Raw genomic sequence first — 25,506 nt, 5'->3', positions numbered from 1 at the left:
ACTGATAATTGATGCTAATAGTCTACGTATTTTTCTGTTGTGCTATCTGTGTATGTAACTGTATACAGATGAAATCCTGGTGTGTGAAGAGTGTTTTGTTTTTGTTTGTTACTGTGTAATACATTACAGGCATTGTTCTAATGCAAGAGATTAGGAACAACATTTGGCTTTTGGCTTTATAATGACTGCTGTTATTCACTTGATAGAAGACCTATAATTAGGCCAGGGTTTGTTTTTATGTTTTTATTTTTTGTTTTCTTTTCTTTCTTTCTTTCTTTCTTTCTTTTTGTTTTTGTTTTTGTTTTGTTTGTTTGTTTGTTTGTTTGTTTGTTTTGGTTTTGGTTTTTCGAGACAGGGTTTTTCTGTATAGACTTAGCTATCCTAGACTCACTTTGTAGACCAGGCTGGCCTTGAACTCACAATCCACTTGCCTTTGCCTTGAGTGCTGGGATTAAAGGCCTGTGCCACCACACCTGGCCTGGGTTTTTGATAAGCATTGAATTTTTTTCTTTTTTCTTTTTTCTTTTTTATGGTTTTACAAATAGTAGTGCAACAATACATTTTGGTGCACATGGAACCTTAATCTTACTAGGTCTTGTTTCTAACACTGAAACCCCTAGGTTTCAAACAGGCATATGCATGTTTTAGTATCTAGTTCATGATTGCTTTCTATGTTTAATGTTATTAAATAACTATTTTATTGTTAAACCTAATTCAATTATTTATAACAATTATTTGCAGTAATTTTTTCCTAGAGCTGTCTCTTTTAACTTTAAAAAAAATCTTCTGTGTGCATACATGTGCACAATATATTTATGTTTGTGTGTCTCTTTTTTTGTTTGTTTGTTTTTCAAGACAAGGTTTTGCTGTGTAACAGCCCTGGCTGTCCTAGACTTGCTTTGTGGACCAGGCTGTCCTTGAACTCAAAAAGAGGCACCATGCCTCTGCCTCCTGAGTGCTGGGTTAAAGGTGTGTACCACCATACCCGGCTGTTTGTATGCCTTAGTGTGGGCATAAATATATGACTCTTACTTGTAGAGGTCAGAGGACAACTTGGGGTGTCATTCCTTGCTCTCCACCTTGTTTGAGACAATGTTGTTTGACACTGTGAACTCCAGGCTAGCTGGCCTTTGAGTTTCTGAGTATTCTGTTTCACTTTTAATCCCAGCACTCAGGAGGAGGCAGAGGTAGGCGGATCTCTGAGTTGGAAGCCAGTCTGATCATCACAGTTCCAGGATAGCCAGGGCCCTGGTGCATGAGGAAACCCTTGTCTCACAGAAAAAAGCAAAACAAAACAAACCATATTAAGTGTTTGAAATAGAAAAAGAGCATATACATAGCTGGGTTATAGTGGTGTGAACCTTTTTCAGCACTTGGGTTCCAGAGACGAGGGCACCTGAATTCCAGGCCAGCCTGCTCTACATGATGAGTTTTATGATAGCTGGAGCTACAGAGTGAGACCCTGTCTCTAAACAATAGAAGTAAAATGAACAAATGCAAGTATAAAAACAGAAAATAAAAGGCTCCCAAGGTTTTTGAAAGGCACTTATTTTAATAAAATTTACTGTAGCAAAATGCTAAGAACTCAAGCATTCCACATTGTGAAATTGTAAACAAATTAAAAACCACAAGCAGTTATTTAAAATAACAATTATATGATTAAAATTTTGTAATTGACTATGAAAATGAAAGCCATGTTACATTTGTAGAATTTTTCCTTTTGGTACACATTTTTCAGATTATTATCACTTTTAAGAAATGCTAAGAGTGGCTTTAAGAAATTAAGAAATGGCTAAGCATGGAGGGACATGCTGTAATTTCAGCACTTAGGAGGCTAGTTTGAGGCCAGCTTTGGCTACATAATAAAAATCATGTTGGGTAGAGGTGGGGGCCACAAGCCCTCAAACCTGCATAAGAGCTACAGGCAGCTGAGGAATGCTGAGAACTCGAGGAAATAGTTCTCCCTGGGGAAGAGTAAACTAGTTTTTTTTTTTTATACCTACCACCTACCTCTACACACACACACACACACACACACACACACACACACACACACAGAGTTAATGTTAGGCAAATCAAGGAAGTTGTGCTAATTTTCCTTTCACTTTTTTTTTCACTTTTTAAAAAAGAAATAAATATTGTGAAAACTTACAGTACAAATGTAACAAAAATATGCAGGTAGAGTATAAAGTTTCAATTTTTAAGCCTTTTGAAAGTGTCTGAACAACCTCATCCTTCATTATTGACTGGATATTGTGTATGCTTCCTACAAGTGAGGACATTTCTTCTACAGACTAGAATTAGGTGGTCAACACTGGCTTGGGTTGGTGGCACAGGCCTGTAATTCCATTTACTCAGGAGGATCATGTGTTCAAGGTCTGTTGAGGCCTCACAGTGCATTTTAAGGCCAGCATAAGTAACTTAATGTGACTTTGTCTTGAAGTGAAAAAGTACCCCAAGTAGGCCCCAGTAGGTTTGCAGGTATCCATGAGGCCTTGAGTTTAATCTGTACTACTGGCCCCTCAAAAGAAAAAGTAAGAAATTGGTATTGGTACATTACTTCTCTGCCATCTGTAGGTCCCACTCATGTTTTGTTCTAATAACACCTGAATGTAGCAAAATGATGCAGTTAGATTCATGTATGTGTTCTGTTTTGTTATGTCTTTTTAATCATTTTAGACAAATTCTGCTTTTCTTTTAATCTGATGTTCTTAACATTATTGAAAATTAAAGGCAGTTTGTTTCCCAAAATGTCTCTCAACTTGTGTTTGTCTTACATTTCCTTGTAATTCAATTCAGGATGTGTGTCTTTGACAAATACATCTAGAAGTGACACAGCCATGTTTAAACGAGGCTTCTGTAGTATGGAAGAAGTACACTTCTTACTCATCCATTGGGAGGCTGGTAGTTTGGTTGGTTGTTTCATTGCTACTTCTACAAAATGGTAAAATATCTGTATATACCACAATACCACAAGCACACATTGTTGTGTATATTTTAAATCCTTTCTAGAGTAGGCATTACTTATAATGCCTAATGCAACGTAAATGCTGTGTAAATAGCTGTTTTACTACCAGACATGGTGACATATCCTAGTAATCCCCAGCACTCAGGAAGAAGGATGACAAGTTCCAGGCCAACCATAGCTATATAATAGTGAGACCTGGTCTCAACAAAACCCCCAGAGTTGTTAAATTATTTTCGTTAAGGAATAAGGACAAGGAAAAGAGGTATTTACATGATCAGTGGCTCTCAACCTTCCTAATGTTGCAGCCTCTTAGTACAGTTCCTCATGTTATGATGACCCCCAACCATAAAATTATTTTCATCATTATTTTATAACTATAATTCTGCTACTGTTGTGAATTGTAATGCAAATATCTGACATGCATGTGGTCTTAGTTTCCTGTAAAAGGGTCATTCTGCTCCCAAAGGGGCACAACCCAAAAATCGAGAATCGGGAGCATGCATAGATGGAAGGTTTTTTGGTTTTGGTTTTCAAATTATTTATTTATTTCTTTTTATGTGCTCCCTAAATGTATGTCTGTATGAAGATGTCAGATCTTGGAGTTACAGATAGTTGTGAGCTGCTTTGTGGATGTTGGGAATTGAACACCAGTCCTCTGGAAGAGCAATCAGTGCTCTTAACCGCTGAGTTTAGATGTTGAACCTGCACATATGGAGGGCCCATCTTTACTTAAGAGGGGGAAGAAGTAATATCTCATGCACAGATTTTGCATTTACCGTAAGTGCTACTCTTTACGAGCTGCCGGTTGTTAGCATTATGGACTTAGAGATTGCTATTTATTTCATGGAATTACCTTTGATGTTCATATTTCTCTAATTGGGCCAGTGAGGGCCCCTCAAATTGTCTTCTGTATGCTTTGACATAGAGCCTTTATTGTTTTGGTAAATTCTGCATTGTGAAAAATATAACAAAAATACCACAAAACCAAAATTATCTCACACTTACCTTCTGCTTTTCTTGCCACCGCTCTGAACCAGATGCTTTTTAGAACATCTTGTTTTATTTCAGTGGAAATGTGTTAGAAGCTTGCTTATACACTAAAACTAAAACAGTTGCCAGGCTAACTGAATGACAAGTTAGCCTGGTCACATTCTAGACTCTTTATGCTGGTTCATTCTTTGCCCGCCCCGTGGGCCTCTTCACTCCTCTCAGGCTGTCTTCATCACAGTGGCTATCCATCTCATTGGGGGTGCCCTTCTAACTCCTTGGGCTCAGGCATTCTCAGCCAGCTGCCCTGCACTTCTCTTCACTTTTCTCATGCTGTTCGGGTAATAGTTAACATTGAAGGCCCCCCCGCCCCCACACACATACCTCATAAATGCCTTCTTTTCCTTGTTTGGGTCCCAGATTTCCCATTGCGAGGCATCCCCTGTGGATGTACTCCTCAGTTTGTGATGTTCCATAGCAGGGAGGCCTGCTTATACTGATGGCATGCTTTCCCCACTGACACACCAGTCACATTTACACTTACACCATCTGCAAGCGTTAGAACTGAATTGTTAGTAATGCTGAAGCTGGGAGGTGGTGGTGTATACCTTTAGTCCCAATAGTCAGAGGCAGAGGCAGGTGAACCTCTGAGTCTGAAGCTGGCCTGGTCTATAGAGTGAGTTCCATGACAGCCAGTATTACACAGAGAAACCTTGTCTCAACCCCCACCACAAATAGTAATAATGCTGGGACTTATTAAAAAAGCATGCACCACTGCTCCTAGATTTTTCATGTAGGTTTTGAGGACTGAACTCAGCTCCTCATGCTTACACAACAAGTACTTTACTGATTGAACCATCTCCTGACTCTCATCTTTAAAAAAGAAGAAGAAAAAATAAAGAAGAAATGAAGCAAACAGAAAACTTTGCTCTTAAACTCTATATACTGGCCGGGCGTGGTGGCACACACCTTTAATCCCAGCACTTGGGAGGCAGAGGCAGGTGGATCACTGTGAGTTCAAGGCTAGCCTGGTCTACAAAGTGAGTCCAGCCCAGCCAAGGCCACACTGAGAAACCCTGCCTCAAAAAACCTAAATAAATAAATAAATAAATAAATAAATAAAAAACTATACACTTGAGATGTGCATCCAGATAAAAAGTATGCAGGAGTTTGTATTATGTCATATAAGCTTTGAGGTCCATTCATTGCATTCGTGATCAAAAGTGCTCATTTTTCTTTTCCTCTTCCTCTTTCTTTTTTCTTTTCCCTTGTTTTCTAGCGAGCCCAAGCTGCACTGCAGGCTGTCAGTGCAATCCAGTCAGGAAACCTCTCCCTTCCTGGAGCTACTTCTAATGAAGGCACAGTGCTACCTGGGCAGAGCCCTGTACTCCGGATAATTATTGAAAACCTATTTTACCCTGTCACTCTGGAGGTTCTTCATCAGGTAAGGAACAAGCTCTCCTGACAGCAGACTCAAACATGCTTTCCTTGACACACAACTTTAATCACAGCACTCAGGAGGCAAAGACAGGTGGACCTTCATAAATTCAAGGCTAGCCTGATCTACACAGTGAGCGCCAGGATAGCCAGAGCTACATAGAGCTGCCCTGTCTTAAAAAAAAAAAGAAAAAAAAAAAAGAATCTGTTGGTTGATGTTGATGTTTTCTTTTCATTATTTTCATCTTCTTAAATAATAAGAAAGATTTACCATCCTGTTTCATAGAAGAAATTATATCAGGTATTTTTTTTGACAGCCCCCCCCCCCCATTTCTAAATTTTGTTTGTTTGTATATTTATTTTTGAGACCTATGTAGCCTGGTCCTGGAACTCTCTCTGTAGACCAAGCTGGCCACAAACTCACAGAGATCTGCCTCCAAATTCTGGGCTTAAAAGTATGTCACTACACTTGGCCTAAGTAGCTGTCTCAATTTTAAAAGCTGCCTAAGGTGGCAAGGCTTACCCTGTAGATGGATGGTCGAGTGTGTAATGCGAGTCCTCATGTTCAGTCCCTAGTACTGTAATTATGATAATGATACCAAACACTAGAGGGAAAGTGGTGGGTAAAATTCTAATTTTAACCAGATTTAGTAGCACACGCTTACAGTCAGCATTTGAGAAGCTGAAACAGGAGGATTGCTACACGTTCAAGTCTAGTCATAGCAAAACCCCATGCCAAAAACCAAAAATTATTTTCATATTTTATTCATTGTCCTATTGCTGTGAAGAGACATTGACTAAAGGAACTTTTAAAAAGGAATGCATTTAATTGGGGCTTGCTTACAGTTTCAGGGGCTCAGTCCAGGGAACAGGGCAGGAGGCGGGAGTGGTGCTGGAGAAGTAGCTGGTAGCTGCATCCTGATCCTCAGGCAGAGAGATTGGGGTAGCATAGGCTTTTGAAACCTAGGAGCTCACCCCCAGTTGACAGCCACACCTCCTAATCTCTCTAATCTTATTGAAAAATTTCACTCCCTGGTAACGTAAGCATTCAAATCTGTGAGCCTATTGGGGCCATCTCCTGAGTGTAGCATTGAACAGTCAAAGCACTGGACACAAGTTATAATTGGCCTTTTATTATGTTTATTTCACAAACATAATGAATGACCTCTGTGGCCTATCAGCAGAGTGTTTCTATTTGCTTCTGCAATGCTGTGGTAATTTATATTCTTATAAAAGATACTTTTAAACCTGTGGCTCAGCACTGGCACCACCAAGCAAGTGCACTTAGTGTCACGGGGTCATGCCTAGCAGTCTAGTTATCATTTCCCCAAAACGCTAACAGGCTTTCTTTCTCATAGAGAGGTTCCTGGAGACCTGGGTGAGCAAGACTCAGTACTATCAGTTGGATTATCACTTTTAGTCTTTAGTTATAGAAGTCATTGTTTAGTTCTTCTTTCCAGTACAATTGGGGAAAAATCCTTACCAACAAACAACAAACAAGTGTTTCCTCCATTTTCTTTGGTTTGTTTGTCTGTCTGTCTTTTGGAGATACGGTTTCCCTGTGTAGCTCTGGCTGTCCTGGAACTAGCTCTTGAACTCAGAGATCTACCTGCCTCTGCCTCCTTTGAGTGCTGGGATTAAAGATGTGCGCTGTGCAGCTCTCCCCCACCCCCCACCGTTTTCTTCTCCTAAGTACCTAACATTGCACTTTAACACCTTGACCTTTCTGGCACCCTGTCTATTTCTATGTACTCTGTCCTCCAGCTTAACCCTATCTTTACTTCCCTTTCTCCTTCTGGGCTTGGGCTACTCCTTAACCTACAAAGTCAGGCTGATGCCCATCTCAAATGTGTCCTCCTCAAGAAGTCTTTCTTTACTGTCAGTCCTCTCCCTCAACACTCCCATTCACACTCCATCTTAGTCATTATTCTGTTGCTGTAAAGAGATACCAATACCAAGGCAATTTACAGAAGAAAAAGCAGTTAATTGGAGGCTTGCTTACATTTTCAGAAGTTCAGCCCAATATTATTACGGCATTAGGTGGAGGGGGATGGCAGCATACCAGCAGGTGGTAGAGCGGTAGCTGAGACTCTGGGCTTGGCTTGGGCTTTTGAAACCTCCAAGCCCACCCACAGTGACCCTTCTCCTAACAAAGTCACACATCTTTGTTTTGTTTTGTTTTTTATTTTGTTATTCACATTACATCCCGATTGTTATCCCCTCATTTGCATCTTTCCGTTCTCCCTCCTCATTCTATTCCCCTCCCTTAGACCTGTGACAGAAGGGGACCTCTTCCCCCACCATATGGTCACAGCCTATCAGTTTTCATTGGATAGCCTGCTTCCCCTTCCTCTGAGTGCCACCAGGACTCCTCACCAAGGGGAAGTGGTCAAATAGAGGTCACCCGAATTCATGTCAGGGTCAGTCATTCCCCCATACCCCCCTCCACACAACTGTGGAGAATGCACTGTCCACTGGCTAGATCTGAATGGAGGGCGGGGTCTAGGTTTGCTGCATGCATTGTCCTTGGTTGGTACAGTAGTTTGTGCAGGCCCCCCTGGTTCCAGATCTGCCAGGCTTGATGGTCCCCTTGTAGGGTTCCTGGACCCTCTGGGTCCTACTGTCTCCCCATTCTCCCATACTGTTCCCACCTGAAGTCCCAATAGCAAGTCTCAGCATCTGTCCCCTGTCCCAATCCCTTGCTCAGTGAAGACTCTCAGAGGACATCCATGTTGGGCTAGTATCCAATTATAAGTAAGTATATACCATGTGTATCTTTTCTGGGTCTGGGTTACCTCACTTAGGATGATCTTTTCTAGTTCCATTCATTTACCTGCAAATTTCAAGATTTCCTTGTTTTTAAAGCTGAGTAGTATTCCATAGTGTAAATGTACCACAGTTTCTTTATCCAGGATTCAACTCAGCTGGTCATACTGTGTCCACTATCAGGAAGCAGAATAATCTAGGTGTTAAGCTGTCTTACTCCTTTGTTTCTTTTTTTATTTGGTCCAAGACTCCATTCCATGGGATAGTGCCATCCACATTCAGGGTGGATCTTCTTCCTTCCTCAGTTAAACTTCTGAAAATAGCCTTCAAACATAGCTAGAGGGGCGTGTAATGTAGCACTGGAAAGGTAGATGAAGGACAGTGAGGAATTTAAGGCCAGCCTCGCTTACATGGGGACCTGCATATTTAAAAAAAAAAAAAAAATCAAACCCAGCAAAACAAACTATAGGATTCATAAACCAAGATATATTTATACAAGTACAGTAGTTTAACACTTTCCCTTAGATTTAATATGAACTCTTTTTTTTTTTGCAGATATTTTCTAAATTTGGCACAGTCTTGAAGATTATCACCTTTACAAAGAATAATCAGTTTCAAGCTTTGCTTCAGTATGCTGACCCACTGAATGCACATTATGCCAAAATGGTAATTATACTTTTTGTTTTCCATTATAAGTCATTGCTTTGGAGACATCTGAAGGAGCCATCATATTTCACTTGCCCCAGTTTATCTTGTGATTAATTAATTAAATGTGGCTTCTGATCACTGTAAACTGTTGTTTCATGTGTTCTTTCTTTTAAGCTGAAGCTTACTGCTATCCCATTGGAAGTACCTTCAGTCTACCACTTCAGATCTCTGAGGGTCGTTGCTGTTTGTCATGTTTAAAATCTATATTTATGCTTAGCATTCCTGGTGCAGTCTGACTGATAAGTAGATGTTTGACCTTGTGGTTTCATTTACTTGTTTTCAGTCAGCCAGAGATTGATTTCACTTCTTTTGTATCCACATCTGCTCTCATTCTTATTTATCTCTGAATTGATAAAGGTATTAAACCTTAAGAAATATGTTGCTATCGAAATTTTTTTTTTATTTTGTTTTTCTTGTTTTGGTTTTTGTTTGGTTGGGTTTTTTGTTTTTTGTTTTTTTTTTTGGTTTTTCAAGACAGGGTTTCTCTTGTAGTCCTGGCTGTCCTGGACTCGGTTTGTAGACCAGGCCTGCTTCTACCTCCCACATGCTGGAATTAAAGGTGTGCGCCACCGTGCCTATTTATGTTTTCTTTTTTTAAGTGCATGAATCTTTGGTTTTGTTTTAATGAGACAAACTGACACACTTGGTCATTGGATACATTAGCTCTCCAAGAGAGCTGTCATTAATCTTAATTCTGCCTTGTATCGGTTTAGAGAGAGACTAAAGTTTAACGTACTTTTGTTTTTCATACAGTTTGAGGAATATAGCCTTTGCATTTCCTGTCCCCCTCTAGGTGCATGTTTGTTTTATATTTGTGTATCAAAAGGTTGTGATTTTTGTGTCTGTTTTTATAAATTTGATCATTTGTAAAAGTAGGCAGTGGCCATAAGTAGCCCACCAGTATATTTTATTTTTAGGAAGGAAAGGATTACTGATCTTTGGTCACAAGTGATTCCTTTTGTTCATTATTCAAAAAAGCAAGTACAAAAGAAAAAAATATGGTAGATAATATTTTATGTATGATGACTAATGTACTATTTACAGTGATGTTTTATCAATATATTATATTCAGCATAAAATCAAAATATGAAATTAACATCTTAAAACATTTACTGTGGGCAAGATAACCATAATAATAGTGTTTCTATAATATTCTACAAAATATTTTTTTCCTCTCATTTGATCTGAGAGATAATAAAAATAAGCCTAGCTCTTTTTTCCTTTTGATTTTGCTTTCTGCCTAATGCTGGATTGCTACTGTCTCAGCTAAGGGCCCACTCTGTCAGTGTGGTCTTGACAAAACCCCAGTCCCTTTCTCATTTGCTTTAGGCTCTGGATGGCCAGAATATCTATAATGCATGCTGCACTCTGCGCATTGACTTCTCCAAGCTCACCAGCCTTAATGTGAAATATAACAATGACAAAAGCAGAGACTTCACTCGCTTAGACCTTCCTACTGGTGATGGCCAGCCATCTCTTGAACCTCCTATGGCTGCTGCTTTTGGTGAGTAGTTCCTTTTTCAGTCACAAAGCAACTTTTCTGAAGTTACAAATTTCACTTACTTACATCAGTCTTTTTCTTTTTGGGCTCTGTTGGGATTTCTAAAGGAAAGCAAGAATTGTGGAACAAATATGCCTATAAATTAAACTTTAATATAGGGTAGTTTTGATAGAAGTCTGAATTGTGTTCCAAATCCTTTTTCTAACATTAATTCATTAATATTACTCCAAAGCTACATGTTTGCTTTAAATTAATTACTTTAATGGAAACTTTGATTTTAAACATTCAGATTTCTAAACAATTTTGGCATTAAGTGCTCTTGAGAAAACTTACTTTTTCTTTTAAAGTAATGATAACTTCTAAATTAATGTCCTATATTAGATGTTTGTCTTTCCTTTATTTAGAGAGAACTTATTTTATTCAGCTTTACTTCTTTAGCAATAAAACTATCTCTGTCTTAGGCTATGTGAATATTAATGTTTTAGACTAAATAAATGCTTTGAAAATATTCGCCTTCCAAATTATCTCTGTAAGAGTAGGTTTGAAAAACTTCCTTCTTTTATTTAAAGTAACCTTTAGGATGTCTTAGTTGGAGGCCAACTTGTTCTACATAGTGTGTTCTAAGACAGGATTACATTAGATACCCGGCCTCAAGCAATAAAAACAAATAAGAAGAGGGCACCAGATCTCATTGTAGATGGTTGTGAGTCACCATGTGGTTGCTGAGAATTGAACTCAGGACCTCTGGAAGAGCAGCCAGTGCTCTTAACCCTCTGAACCATCTCTCCAGGCCCTATTCATTCATTTTCTTAAGACAGGGTTTCTACTTAGTCCTGCCTATCCTGGAACTCACTCACAGAGCTCCACCTGCCTCTGCCTCCAGATTGCTGGGGTTAAAGGCATGCACCATCATTCTTGGCTGCAACTTTTATAAGTGAGAAAATTAAAACCTTAAAACAACTAATTAGTCATCCAAACTTTTCCTAGAAAATGGTTTGTACTTCTATTTTAAAGTAAAATATTTTTGTCTTTGTCATTATCATCTCAATAATGAATTACAGAAATTAGGGCAAATTCAGGCTTGACAGAACTTGGCTATCCAATGCAGAACAAGTTTTATTATAATAAGTGAATATAAATATATTGATGTAACCAATATTCTGTTATAAGAGGAAAAGGGCCTTTGAAAAATACAGTTAAGAGTTGTTTCTGAGGCTGGATGTGGTGGCGCATGCCACCCAGCATTCTGGAGACAGTTCAAAGGCATCATCGTGTACAAAGCAAGTCTAGGACAGTCAGGGTTCTGTTACACAGAGAAGCTCTGGGTTGAGGATGTTTCTGAATATAAGATAATTATGGCAAAATAATGGCCACATTCTAAATGTAATTATTTTATGTCTTACATGAAAGTTCTATTTCTGCTATTTGGCCCAGATTGCACCCTTGCTTCTTTTGCTTTGAAGACCATGCACTCTCTTTTCTTCTTATATCACTTTAAAGATTGTATGTGCACACATGGGTGCTCATACCTGGGTGGCCAGAGTTTGACATCACTTGTCATCCTCTGTCACTCTCCACCTTGTTTTTTCTCTTCAACTTTTCCATTTTAATGTGTAGTTCATGTGTAGTTTCTTTTCGTGTGTGTGTGTGTGTGTGTGTGTGTGTGTGTTGAGACAGGGTTTCTCTGTGTAGCCCTGGGTGTCCTGGAACTAGCTTCATAGACCATGCTGGACTTGAACTCATAGAGATCTTACCTGCCTCTGCCTCCAGAGTGCTGGGATTAAAGCACCATGGTCTGGCTCTCTTCTTTCTTTTGATATGACTTTATTATGCATTCCATAATGTTAGTCCTTTCTGGCTGCTTATATTAGAGTTTTTCCCAATTTGGGCTTGTTGAGAGTCAAGTTCATTATTTCCTTTATATGCTGTATATATTTCCTATATATGTTGTGTGTGAGGAGTCTTGTTTAAAAAATACTTGTTATCCTGAAGTTGTAGACATGATAGACATTACTTCTAAATAATCACTGAGTGTTTTCTGAAAAATAAGATGTTTTTTGTGTATATACTTTGTGTTTTTCAGGTAGGGTAGCCCAGGGTGGCCTTGAGCCTTCCTCGGCCTCCTAAACTAGGTGAGCCAAAATCAGTATTCTTATTTAAATAAAATTTAGTTTTCAAAATTAGAAAATTATCTATACTACAATATCTAAGCCAATAGAACTTTTGAAATTTTAGTTACAAAAATAACATGTAGCCATTTTTTAAAAAATAAAAACTTGTTTCATCAGGCTTGTCCACTAAGTCTTCAGTTCAACAATAAAAACTTTTAATGGCACTTGGCGTATTTGTATGTGGTCTGTGTGTTTCTGTATGAGTGTCTATGTGTTCATGTGCACTTGCTTACCTGTGGAGGCCGTAGAGCAAACTTACGTGTCATTCTATAGGTGCCATCTACACTCTCTTCAAGGAGTGCTCCAGTTAGGCTAGGCTGACTGGCCAGCGCGCCTAAGTGTCTGCTTGTAGGTGCATGTGGAGGGCTGGGATTCTAAGCATGTGGCACCAGGCCTGGCTTCTTAATGTGAGTTCTTATCAAATGCTGGTCCTCATGCTTACAAGGTGAGCACTTTACTGTTTCAGCTTTCTTACCTGCCATTAATGCTGCTTTAAAGAGATAGCATTTTAAATATGCAATCACTGTACATAGTTGTGGGGAATAATGTAATAATTAAGTACATGATACAATACAGAATAAGCACACAGATTTGATTTGGAAAAAACTTTTCATAGTGCATGAAAAATTAATAATGGTTTTGTCTTAACATGTATTGCCTTACTTTCTGTCATGGAACAGTTTTTAGGTGCATGCAAAGTGTTGCCTTGTTTTTTGTCTTTGTTATTGTTGTTTTGATTTGTTTGTTTGTAGAGACAGAGTTTCTTTGTGTAATAGCCTTAGCTGTCCTGGAATGCACTTTGTAGACCAGGTTGGCCTCCAACTCAGAGATCGTCCTGCCTCTGCCTCCCTAGTGCTGGTATTAAAGGCAAGTGTCATCACACCTGGCTAAAGTACCTGTTCTTAATTATTAAATCTCCAAACATTTTTCTTAAAACTTTGTGTAATCTCTTAATAAAATGAAAATATATGTAGGCTTCTTTCTAACAGACTACTTCCAACTGGAAGTGCAGCTCAACCTTTATTTGCACTTTTACAGTCTGGTTTCTTACTGTTTCTGGAACACTCTCCTTTCTCTTCTTGTGTTGAAAGGCCTGTGCTTGTTTTGGAAGTATTCCAGAGGATCCCAGGGATCACTGCTCTTTTCATTTCTAAGGCTGTTGTCTTCTTTTCCCACTGTAGGATGCCGTTCCTCCCTTTCCCTTTAGCCCTGATCATCTTACTGTTTTGTGTCCAAAAGGCACAGTAAAAACTGGAGCTTTCATCTATCTGTAGGCACTCATTGGCTAATTCAACATAATTACAAGCCTGTATGTTGCTTATAAGTTTGCCTTGGTATCTCCATTTGTGTTTCCTGTTTTGTATCTTACAGTCACCTCAACACTTGATTCCTTCATTGGAACTGACTTCTGCTATATTGACACTGTTGTCAGCAGGCTTCGTGTAGAGAGTGCTGGCGCTGCTTGTCTAGAGTACACAAAGCAGTGTGCTTTGCAGTTACATACTATCTAACTCAGGCTTTCCCTTAGTTCCCAGACGTGTCTTCTTTAATCCCGTCATAGTAAAACCTCCAGCACTCCTCCTCAGCCCACTTGCTTGATTATATGACTGGAGGACCCTCAGCATGTGAATCTGTAATTTATACTTGGATCTCATAAACTTCTCAGTGACAAGTATTTTATCTCATATTTGTTTGTTTAAACAGAATCACACTATGTAGCCCAGGCTGGCCTTAAATTCCATGAGCCTCCTGTTTCAATAATGGAATTAAAATCGTGTGCCACAGTGTTCAGCTTCATTATTTCTTTCCATCAGCCCAATATCCCTTCATTACAGTATAGTTTAACAAGCATTTGATGGCTTTTCATATAAGAAAAGAATGTTCTAAATAAATGCCAGAATCTTAGCCTAGTCCAGACTTAATGAACAGCTAAACTATGCTTTTCTTCCTTGAGCCCAGTTGAAAGGGCTCAGCCTTTGGAGGTAGCTTTAGAGATTACCTACTGAAAAACTGTAAGTTTCCATAATGGGTCAGTTCCACTTATAATATATTTTCATATAGGCATTTCATATTGTGTTGATGTGCATGTTTGTAGTAGGCAGTACATTTATTGTAGCCTCTCTTCATAGGTGCACCAGGTATAATCTCCTCTCCATATGCAGGGGCTGCTGGATTTGCCCCAGCCATTGGATTTCCTCAAGCTGCAGGTGAATCTCTTTCAGATTGAATTTGAAGGTTCTTTAAATGAAATTCTTTGTTTTCTGGGAGCTCACCAAATTTTGAACAATTTAAAGTAAAGGCATTGGGTATAATAACCATGGAGTAATATGTATGCGCAACATCTGTATATTTATAGTCTCTCTATTTCCCTGTGCAATGCAGTAATTCCACTGTATCTTTTGAGTTTCTTAGTTAACTATATGTAAACTACATTAAACTAGCCTGTGACAGGTTGTTAAAGGAAGTGTATGGCCTGTTTACTGCTTTTTTTTGGGAGCGGGTCAATAAACTTATTATATATTGAACAGACCTGTTCAATACTTACCTTCTGCACCTTTGAAGGCAACATAGCCAGTAAAAACATAGACATTGAACACCTTTGGAAAATGTTTTACCATTTGTGAGCTTCTAAGAGTACAGTGAAGGACATGTATGCCATTTATTTCATAGGATTCACATTTTGTTTTCCTATAATGGGAATAACTAAGAAATGGGAACTCAGCTGGGTGCAGTCGTGCCTGTCTGTAATCCCAGCACTTGGGAGGCAGAGGCAGGTGGATCTCTTTGAGTTTGTGGCCAGCCTGGTCTACAAAGTGAGTCCAGGACAGGGCTTGTTATATAGAGAAACTCTGCCTTGAAAAACTGAAAACAAAACAAAACAAAGGCTTGTGATTAAGAAGTGATATGCTGGGGCTGGAGAAATAAATGGCTCAGGTGTTCATAACACGGGGTGCTCTTTCAGAGGACCCGGCTCCAGTTACCACACAGCAGTTCACAGCTGTCTGTAACTCCAGTCCCAGTGGATCTGATTCCCTCACACAGACACATGCAGGCAAAACACCATTCCACATAAAATAAAAATAAACTACATATAAAAAATAAGTGGTATTATATGAGTTCCATTTATATGTTACATTTCTGATTTTCAACTTAATTTGTAAAAATAATAGCTATACTTTAAATTTCAGTATAGCTTCTTTCTGGTGATAATTTTCTTATTTTTATATTTAATTCTGGAAATTTTTATTTACTGTCCCTCTGTTGGAGATAATAGAATTAATTCAAAAGAAGCTGACTTTGAGGTTAAACTTTTTAAAGTCCTAGTTATTTGGGTTTTTCCCCCTCTTTTTTAGTTAGTTATTTGGTTTTAAAACACTGAAACACATCTTTCTTTATATGACTGTTCTAGTTAATCTTAAGAACCAAAACAGAAAACCCCATAAAGTTTGCTTGTTTGAATCTCCCAAAGTTTAATTCTTGTGCATGTGGAAGTAACAGGTTTGTTTTCCTTTGTTTTAGATATTTTGTTTAGACACACTGTAGTTTAAGACACTAGACATTAAGGGGGATGAAAAAAAAAATCAGTGAATGCTTACTTTGATAAGCTGTGTAAGGCTAAATAGAGCATACACTGTAGCTCTGCTTTTAGCTGATATATAACTGACCTATAGACAGTAGCAAAAATTGCAAGATTGGATTAGAAGATCATGGGAAGAGATTCGTGTGAAGGAAAAAAGAATTCAAGCTAGTTGTGCTGGTGCACACGTTCAGTTGAGGCACTCAGGAGGGAGACAGCAGGGACTTAGATAGAGGCCAGAGGGAAACCCTACTCCCCCTCTTTAAATATAAAGGCAGTCAATTAGAGAATGCCATCTGCATGGTCTTAAAATTCTTAGATTGTCAAGCAAAATAGGATAAATTTCAGTCTGTTGCAATTTTATTACATGATGTATAGTAGAATAGTCATAATGAATATGGAAAAAAATGTTAAGCTAAAGGAGTCAAATTGAAACAAGGGTGGTAGCTTAGTGATAAGAGTATTTGCCTGGTACTCAAGGCCCTGGCTTCCTTCTCAGTATAGTAAGATAAAGAAAGAAAGAATTGGCTCCTTTTATAGAAACAGAGGTTTTTATGCCCTTAAATACTTTTAAAACAAAAGTATAAGTAGTGGGACCAACGAGAAAGTGGTGTTAAGTATAATGTCAATGTCAACCTTTTCAATAATTCAAGACTATCTAGGATATTTTTCATGTAAGCTATCACGTAGTAAGTACTACCTAGCATACATGTTTGAGACTTGTGTTGAAGGGCATGTGTATACCACCTTGATAGATTTGAATATAAACAAATATGATATAAGTTTGTGGTCAACATGAAAATTACATCCACTTTGCATAAAAGTGCTAGATAGAAAAGTGGTTGTATGTGATACATCCTTTGAGAAGCCTGACATTTTGGGGTAGGTGTTGAGGCAGACTTTTCACTGTGTAGCCCAGGGTGTCCTGGAACTCACTCTGTAGACTAGGCTGGCCCCAAACTCACAGAGATCCACTTGCCTCTGCCTTTGGAGTGCTGGCATTAAAGGCGTGCTCCACCACCGCCTGGCTTCCTAACTGGTTTTTTAAGGCTACTGAGTCCAGTTTCTCTGCAGAGCACAGATGAATGGTATTAGTTAAGGGTAATGTCAGCAAATAAACTATCTTTCAGAGAGACTCTATGATAAGAAGAAGCTGGCCTTGAGTAGCCTTAATGGTAATCTGGGCACATTTTTTTTAGTGTTCACTTAATTGGCTTAAGTTCTATTCTATCAAATGTTACTCTCCAGATAATTAGAATATAAGAAATAATTTTCGTGTCTTTAAAAGGTCTGTCTGTCCCAGCTGTTCCCGGAGCCCTTGGTCCCCTCGCACTCACCTCCTCTGCTGTCAGTGGAAGGATGGCCATTCCTGGGGCAAGTGGCATACCAGGGAATTCTGTTCTGCTTGTCACCAACCTCAATCCTGACGTGAGTTGAAAAACGGTCTGTCAGGAAGTGAGACAGTGCGTTCTTGTTATAATGATTAAGTTTTATCATTATAAATTACCAGCAGGATATGTAGAAGCATAAACAGTGCTTTAATAGAATAAGCTGTCTTTATTACATTCTAAATAAACTTGTTTTATAATTGTACTATATTTAGTTCATTTTGTGTTATCCCTTTCAGTTTATCACACCACATGGGCTTTTCATCCTGTTTGGTAAGTTTTTTAAAGTTGTTTTAAATATTATTTGTAGATGTGAAATGAGCACATCTGATTCATTTAGTAATATTTGTTGGTTACTTTTATGTGCTTTGTAGTGTGTTTGACACTGAAGCTAGAGCAAAGATGATAGTCAGGGAAATAAGTATTGTAAGTGGTAGGATAAAGCAGCAAATGCTGACTAGTTGATTCACTAGAAATGGTTGTTAAACAGGCGTGTGAAAGTGAGGAAGAATCAGCTAAGGAGACAAAGCAGTACTTGTTGTCACGAAGAGCAGTGAGATTTTCTAGACTATGGAAGGTAAAGGAAGCCAAATCGAATGTATAATACAGACATGCTGAACTGGTGGGTTGGGGAACAGTCATGAATTACTTATAAAGTATATGAAAAAATTTGGTTCCCTACTAAAAATGGAAAACCATATCATTTTAAGTCAGATAAAGGCTAATAATTTTTTAGAGTACTGGGAATCAAATCCAGGACCTCTCCCATGCTATGCAAGGACTGTGCTACCAAATTACAGCCTTAGTCTTTCTCAGACTAGTGAGCCCCTTCCCATAAAAAAGAAAAAAGTTGGAAACTTTTTAACAATCTTCCCGTCTCAGTTACAAGCATAATAATTAAGCCTGTATTTCAATTTCATAGGATTAATTATTTATATATATATCTTTTATTATGCTCATATGAGGTATAAGTACACAAACAGAATAGGAACAATAAAATAAGCAGTACTATAAAATTTAAAGAACCTTGGCGCACGCCTTTAATCCCAGCACTCAGGAGGTAGAGGCCGATGGATCTCTGTGAGTTCGAGGCCAGCCTGGTCAACAAAGTGAGTCCAGGACAGGCTACACAGAGAAATCCTGTCTTGAAACCCCTCCCCCCAAAATAACTTAATACAAAGCCTTTCTTATTAAAAATATGTGAAATATATACTTTATTTTAAATAAATTGGTTTCATTTTAATTCAGTATTCCAAGGATTAAATAAAAGGTTCAAATGTAAGTGTTTCACTTTGATACACTTCATTAATTATTGCACTAATATTTTCAGTTGGACCCGGTCCTTCTTCATATGCTTTATCTAGAGAAGTCCTATGTCCCTGTTAGCACACTGTGAAAACGCTTGTGTCTGCGTGTTTAACACATGGGGCAGGTGCTTGTTTCCAAACCTTTTATGTGGTAATAGGTTGCTGTTTTTTCAGACCTGGAGATTGAACCTGGGACCTTATGCTTGTTAGACAAGGCACCTACCACTGAAATGGAGTCTCTTTTTGTTTTAGCCTAGAATATCTTTCTGCCATAGCCTGCAAATTAGCTAGGATTGTGGCATGCTGCACTGTACTTCACTGTGTGAAGTTGTGGAGTTCTGTTGTTTGAAGTTGGACATACAATGCAGAGTTAAGAGTGGGTACTATACGTACTTACCTACTGAATTCACATACTTATTTCATTTATTAAAATTTTTATATTATATATATATAGTATATATATATAGTGTGTATGTGTGTGTATGTGCCACAGCATACATATGCATATGAATGTTACAACACTAGAGTCAGTTCTTTGTCCTTCCACCCCTTTTTGTTTGTTTGTTTGTTTTCCGAGACAGGGTTTCTGTGTAGCCTTGGCTGTCCTGGAACTCACTCTGTAGACCAAGCTGGTCTCAAACTCAAGAGGTCGGCCTGCTTTTGCCTCCAGAGTGCTGTATGAAAGGCATGTGCTACCACCAATGGGCTTTATCTTTTTTTTTTTTAATTGGTTTTTCGAGACAGTGTTTCTCTGTGTAGCCTTGGCTGTCCTGGACTCGCTTTGCAGACCAGGCTGGCCTTTAAGTCACAGGGATCCTCCTGCCTCTGCCTCCTAAGTGCTGGGATTAAAGGTGTCCCCCGCCACATCTGGCTTTTTTTTTTTCCTTAGTCGTCTTCTTCCACTTTTATGTGAGTTCCAGTGATATATCTCACTAGCTTCAAGATCTTAAAAATGTTTAACATTTATTTATTTACTTTATGGGTTGAGGCCATGTCTTAGTTAATGCTATATTGCTATGAAGAGACACCCTGGACCATGGCAACTCTTATGAAGAAAAACATTTAATTGGGGCGAGTTTACAATTGCGGAGGTTTTAGCCCATTTCATCATGCCAGGGAGCATAGAGGTATGTGTTAGACAGTGCTGGAAAAGTGGCTGAGGGATTCATATCCAGAGCCACAGGTAGCAGGAAGAGGGGATACTCTGGGCTTGGAATGGGCCCTGTGAAGCCTCAAAGCCTACTCCCAGGGACACACTTCCTCCAACAAGGCCAGCCCTCCTAGTGGTGACCAAGTATTCAAGTCTGTAATCCTGTGGGGACCATTCTCACTCAAAAGTACCACAAAGCATGTGCATGCTGTGGTGTGCCTGTGACGGTCAGAAGCTAACTTGCTTGAGTAGGTTCTCCACCTTGTGGGTCCTGGAGATCAAACTCAGGTCTCCAGGTTTGACACACTACCTTTATTAACTGCTGAGCCAGCTCACCATCCCCAGACCAAGGTTTTGAGTAAGCGTTCTCAGTTGCTCAGCAGTACCACAGTCCAGTTGTAGGATTATTCCACCGTCCAAAAGAAACCACTTGCACTCTTCTTTGACACGTGTAATTAATGTTGTATAATATTGAATTAATGTTGTATCTTTATATGACCTTTTGTCTGAAATGAGTCTTTTTTTTTTTTAAGAGTAAAATACCTCTTCGTTAAAAAAAGGAAACCTCACTGGATGTGGTGGTACACACCTTTAATCTTAGCATTCAGCAGGCAGAGTTAGGTTGATCTCTTGAGTCTGAGCCCAGACTGGCTTGCAGAGAGTTTCTATAAACCCAGGACTATACAGAGAAACCCTGTCTTGAAAACCCCCTGCTCCCCCCCCACCCCATCCAAAAAAAAGGGCAAGAGCAATCTTCCACGCCTTATGGAACAAAGTATATGTATGGTGAGTTTGTTTTTTGAGACCAGGTCTCACTGTGTATATATGATAGTCTTGGCTGGTCTGGAATTCTCTATGTAAACCTGGCTGCCCTTGAACTCAGAGAGTTCAAAAACCTGCCTCTGCCTCCCAAATACTGGGATTAAAGTCATGTGCCACCAGCTCTATTTAGTTTTTTTTTTTTTTTTAATGTCAACTTTTTGAGAAGGGCAGTAAATTCATAACACTTGATTTTTTGTTTTAAATTTAAAAATTCATCTTTAGGCTGAATGTTGTCTTTAGGTGCTAGAAAACATCTCCTTTATTTGCCTTGAAGATTTTTGTAGCCGTTCTCTTATTGAATTACAACTAGAGTGATGATGCTTCTCTGCAGAGGGCTGCTTTTCTAACACCAGTGAGACTCACTGTTTAAACTGCAGAATATTATAGTGCATTGGACAGGGGAAAAGCAAAAAAATGCTTTTTTATATCTAGGCCCTCCTGCCTTTAATTTTTATAGAGTAAAAGTTCATAAATGTAGTTTTTCATGTTGGTCTTTATTTTCTTCCTATACTGAAGTTAATTATCTTGCCTGTCTTGTGATAAAGGACCCACTCTAGTAGGACCCAATGATGATGATGATGATGAGATGAGCTAGAAGATATTAGGGTAGTCCTTTAGTGAAATAGTAAGGATAGCTATTCCCAGTTGTGAGAATGAAAGTGGACAATTGTGAGAGATGCTTAGGCCATAAATTCCAAAGGTGCTGGTGATTGGATAGAAGATTTTAAGAAAGATGTCAAAAATTGGTATCTGACAGGAGTGATTGTGTGCATAGTGCTCCATTTATCTTTAGCCAAAGCTGCTCAACACTAGAAGTAGGAAGAAGTGAGAGGGATTGAGTCCCTTGTGGACATACTGAATTTGATGTGTTTATGAGACATCGGTGAGAGATTGAAAGATGAAAAGCCGTGAAACTTATTAAGACAGTATGTATGAAATTGCCACGAGATGGTGTGTGTCCAGAAAAAGAAGCCTGGAAGCACAGGGGTAAAGCTAAGTAGTCTACAGCACGACATCTAAGCTCAATGTTTTGTATTGTGGTTTATTTTGTTTTCATTAGGAGTGTATGGTGATGTACATCGGGTGAAGATCATGTTTAACAAGAAAGAAAATGCCTTGGTACAGATGGCCGATGCAAGTCAGGCTCAGCTAGGTACTGACAATGGTGGTGCCAGTTTTGCATATTCCTTCTGAATGAGCAATGTAGAACTGCGGGGGATGTAATTTAGCAGCGGCACTTTCTTATGGTGGTAGTGTTTTCAGTATTATTTGCACTTGTTCTGTTTGAGGTTCTGGAGTTCATTATCTAAAATGCACAACACCTTCAGTGCTTAGCAGCTTGGACCCTGGGACTTTCCCATTCACGTTAAACTAATAAACATGATTTTGTTTGTTTCATGTTTCTGTCTTCATTTTTCTTTTAAAGGTTGAAAAATTTATATGATTAGAGGAGAAATGAGAATATTCTTTTCCTTCTAAATTAAAATTTCTAGAACTGTTGAGTAATGTTTAAAGTTTTGGCGAATTTTCTAATAATGGTACAAGAATGAGTTCTTCGCAGGCACTGAAATATAGGTACTCACATATCTTACAAAAATGCTTTGCTTACAAGGGTTGGTATGCTCCATGTCTGGAGCTTCCTAGCACTCTACTCAGAAGTTATTTTGTTTGCTTAGGTTAATTTTTTATTGGGTTTATTATGAAATTAAATTATTTAATTTTCCTATGAGCGTTTATATTTTTTTAATTTGTAAACTCTTATGTGTATGGATATTTTTTCTGTGCATTTGTGTACCACATGTGTGCTGGCAGGAGCCAGAGAAAGCACTGGATCCCTTGAACTGGAGCTAGACAGTCTGAAGTGGACCTGTGCATGCTGAGCACTGAACATGATTCTCTGGGAAAGCAGCAAGTGTTCCAAACCTATGAGCCATCTCTCTGGCCCCTGAGCTCTTGAATTTTAAACTTTCAAACTAATTACAATTTTAAATAACAAAATGAAAAAAAAAACACAAAACAAAAAACAGTAACATATTGAAAATCTTTATATTCAAAGTTTTCTTATTTTCTTTCTATACAACAGCAATGAACCATCTAAGTGGTCAGAGACTTTATGGAAAAGTACTTCGTGCTACACTGTCCAAACACCAAGCAGTTCAGCTGCCTCGAGAGGGACAAGAAGACCAGGGTTTGACTAAGGACTTCAGCAATAGTCCCCTGCATCGCTTTAAAAAGCCAGGATCAAAGAACTTCCAGAACATCTTTCCACCGTCAGCCACTCTGCATCTTTCCAACATTCCGTATGTATCTAATAACATTTCACTGTTGAATCTACACTGTGTGGACTGTAAGAAGCAAAAGCCATAAAACTGTTCTAAACTTAGCAGTAATCTTGGTTGCTAACGTCTTTTATGTACCATCATGCTGTGAAGAGCCTGCATTTCCAATCATACCCTTAAAAGTGAAATTATCAGCATTTGAGCTTTTTCAAATTAGCATTTTAAATAGTTGCTTCTGTGTTTAAAAAGGGCATAAAAATAAGTATATGCTGGTAATGCCTTGATAGACATTTGCTCATTCCTTTGTAGAAGTACAGCTCTCAGGTAATATAACAGCAAACAATTTATCTAAAAATTTGGCTGAAGTATTCTGTGACATGAGAAAGTAAGATCAGATGTGAAGCCACTGTGCTCACTCACTTACACAATACTTTGATGCTTTGGAGCTACACAGAAAATTGAGTGCGTCCCACAGAAATTGATTAGTTCACAGGGCATGAGCTCTTTAGTCTCTGATCCTTCAAAGAAAATATTTATTGTAATTCTTTTTTAAAATATATTTTATTGATTTATTCATATTACATCTCAATTGTTATCCCATCCCTTGTATCCTCCCATTCCTCCCTCCCTCCCATTTTCCCCTTATTCCTCTCCCCTATGACTGTGACTGAGGGGGACTTCCTCCCCCTGTATATGAAAAAACAGCAATTTGGGCTTGGGGATTTAGCTCAGTGGTAGAGCGCTTGCAAGGCCCTGGGTTCCGTCCTCAGCTCTGGAAAACAAAGCAAAACAAAACAAAAAGCCCAGCAATATTTGTCTACTTGATAGTGCTAAAAGTTGTGGGAGTGTGTATTTGTGTATTTTTGTGTGTACTGTTTAAAAACCAAGGGAATGGATGGGTAAAGTTTTGGGACATAATTATAAGAACATGAACTAACTAGTAAAGAAAATAATTACTTAAAATAGTGTTAACTGAACCAGACGTGGTGGTGCATGCCTTTAATTCCAGCACTCCGGAGGCAGAGGCAGGCAGATCTCTGTGAGTTTGAGGCCAGGCTGGTCTTCAAAGAGAGTCTAGGACAGCCAGGGCTCTGTATAACAGAGAAACCCTGCCTCGAAAACCAAAAAACAAACAAACGAAAAGTAGTGTTGACTGGTTTGTTTCTTTGCTGGCAAACAGTCAGGCTTGATGAGAATCTTTCATCTGAGTTAGGCAGTAAAATCAAGCCTCATGCTAACTAGGCAAATTCAGGAGTCACTTTAAGAAACATTACTAATGTATATGGATTTGCTAGGTGATGATGGCACACCCATTTAATCTCAACACTGGGGAGGCAGAAGCAGATCCCTGAGTTCAGGACAGCCAGGGCCACACAGGGAAACCCTGTCTCAAACCAAAAGGTTTTGGCTCATCACTATGGACAATCTAAATGGGCCTGTTATTTTTATTTTTATATGTGTGTCTGGGTAGTTGATTGGCGGCTTTTTTGTTTTGTCTGCACCCTGTCTTCATATATGGTCAGCAAGTTCTCTACCAATGAGCTAGACATCCGACACCCAGCCTTTTTTTTTTTTTTAAATCTTGACTGTTGAGTAATGTTTAAAGTTTTGGCGAATTTTCTAATAATGGTACAAGAATGAGTCCTTCGCAGGCACTGAAATATAGGTACTCACATGTCTTACAAAAATGCTTTGCTTACAAGGGTTTGGTATGCTCCATGTCTGGAGCTCAATCAGACATGAGACCTTCATCTTCTTGACTAACTGAGGTTGTTGGCTTTTACCACTATGCCTAGCTTATTTGTTCTCTAAGTATATGACAGTCTGCAGGAGCTGGTCACCAGTTATAATCTACACAGGACTTTATAGGTGAGGAAGGAAAGGATATCACAGTATTTCTGAACTGTTTCCCAAGTTCTAAGTTCTGTGCTGCTGCTTTACAATGTCACTTCATTTTTATCTCTATAACAACCTTTTATTTTAATGATTTACTAATTTTTATTTTATGTGCATTGATGTTTTGCCTGCATGTTTGTGTGAGGGTGTTGGATCCTTTGGAACCTGAGTTACAGACAGTTGTGGACTGCCATGTGGGTGCTGGGAATTGAACCTGGGTTCTCTGGAAGAGCAGCCAGTGCTCTTAGCCACTGAGCCATCTCTCTGGTCCCCCATAACAACCTTTTTGTTTCTTTGTCTCTTTTTGTCTAGATCTATATATAAAGGTGACTGTTTTGCCTGGTCTAAGCATATAATGCAGTGCGCATTCACATTAAGCACATTCGTGTTTCTGTGAGACTTCCCACCCCAGCTACGTCACTTTTTCATCATCCAAATTGAAACCATCCCAATAAGCAATAACACTCCCATTTTCCTGTGACCTCTAGTCTGGCAACTAACTGTTCTGCTTCTTAGCAGTTTATCAATAATAGCCTTTGAAATTAAGTC

At 38.8% G+C, this 25,506-nt stretch overlaps 1 protein-coding gene across 3 annotated transcripts in view; it reads left to right on the top strand.

Moving 5' to 3' along the window:
- The window catches only part of Ptbp3 (polypyrimidine tract binding protein 3), an 83,061-nt gene that overhangs the window by 56,010 nt on the left and 1,545 nt on the right, over nucleotides 1-25,506 (top strand). For 2 of the 3 annotated variants that reach the window (XM_051162639.1, XM_051162631.1), the window contains exons 5-12: nucleotides 5,235-5,399; nucleotides 8,714-8,824; nucleotides 10,196-10,370; nucleotides 14,668-14,745; nucleotides 17,404-17,543; nucleotides 17,743-17,776; nucleotides 21,843-21,935; nucleotides 22,866-23,177. In XM_051162639.1, coding sequence (XP_051018596.1) covers nucleotides 5,235-5,399; nucleotides 8,714-8,824; nucleotides 10,196-10,370; nucleotides 14,668-14,745; nucleotides 17,404-17,543; nucleotides 17,743-17,776; nucleotides 21,843-21,935; nucleotides 22,866-23,149 — 1,080 coding nt within the window. In that variant the 3' untranslated portion in view covers nucleotides 23,150-23,177. Of the gene's footprint in view, nucleotides 1-5,234; nucleotides 5,400-8,713; nucleotides 8,825-10,195; nucleotides 10,371-14,667; nucleotides 14,746-17,403; nucleotides 17,544-17,742; nucleotides 17,777-21,842; nucleotides 21,936-22,865; nucleotides 23,178-25,506 lie in introns of those variants that run through there. The other variant, XM_051162647.1, reaches the window with a different exon arrangement.

Source organism: Acomys russatus, chromosome 2 (assembly GCF_903995435.1).
Source record: "Acomys russatus chromosome 2, mAcoRus1.1, whole genome shotgun sequence".
Taxonomy (NCBI): Eukaryota; Metazoa; Chordata; class Mammalia; order Rodentia; family Muridae; genus Acomys; species Acomys russatus.
This window is presented reverse-complemented; position numbering and strand designations above follow the sequence as displayed.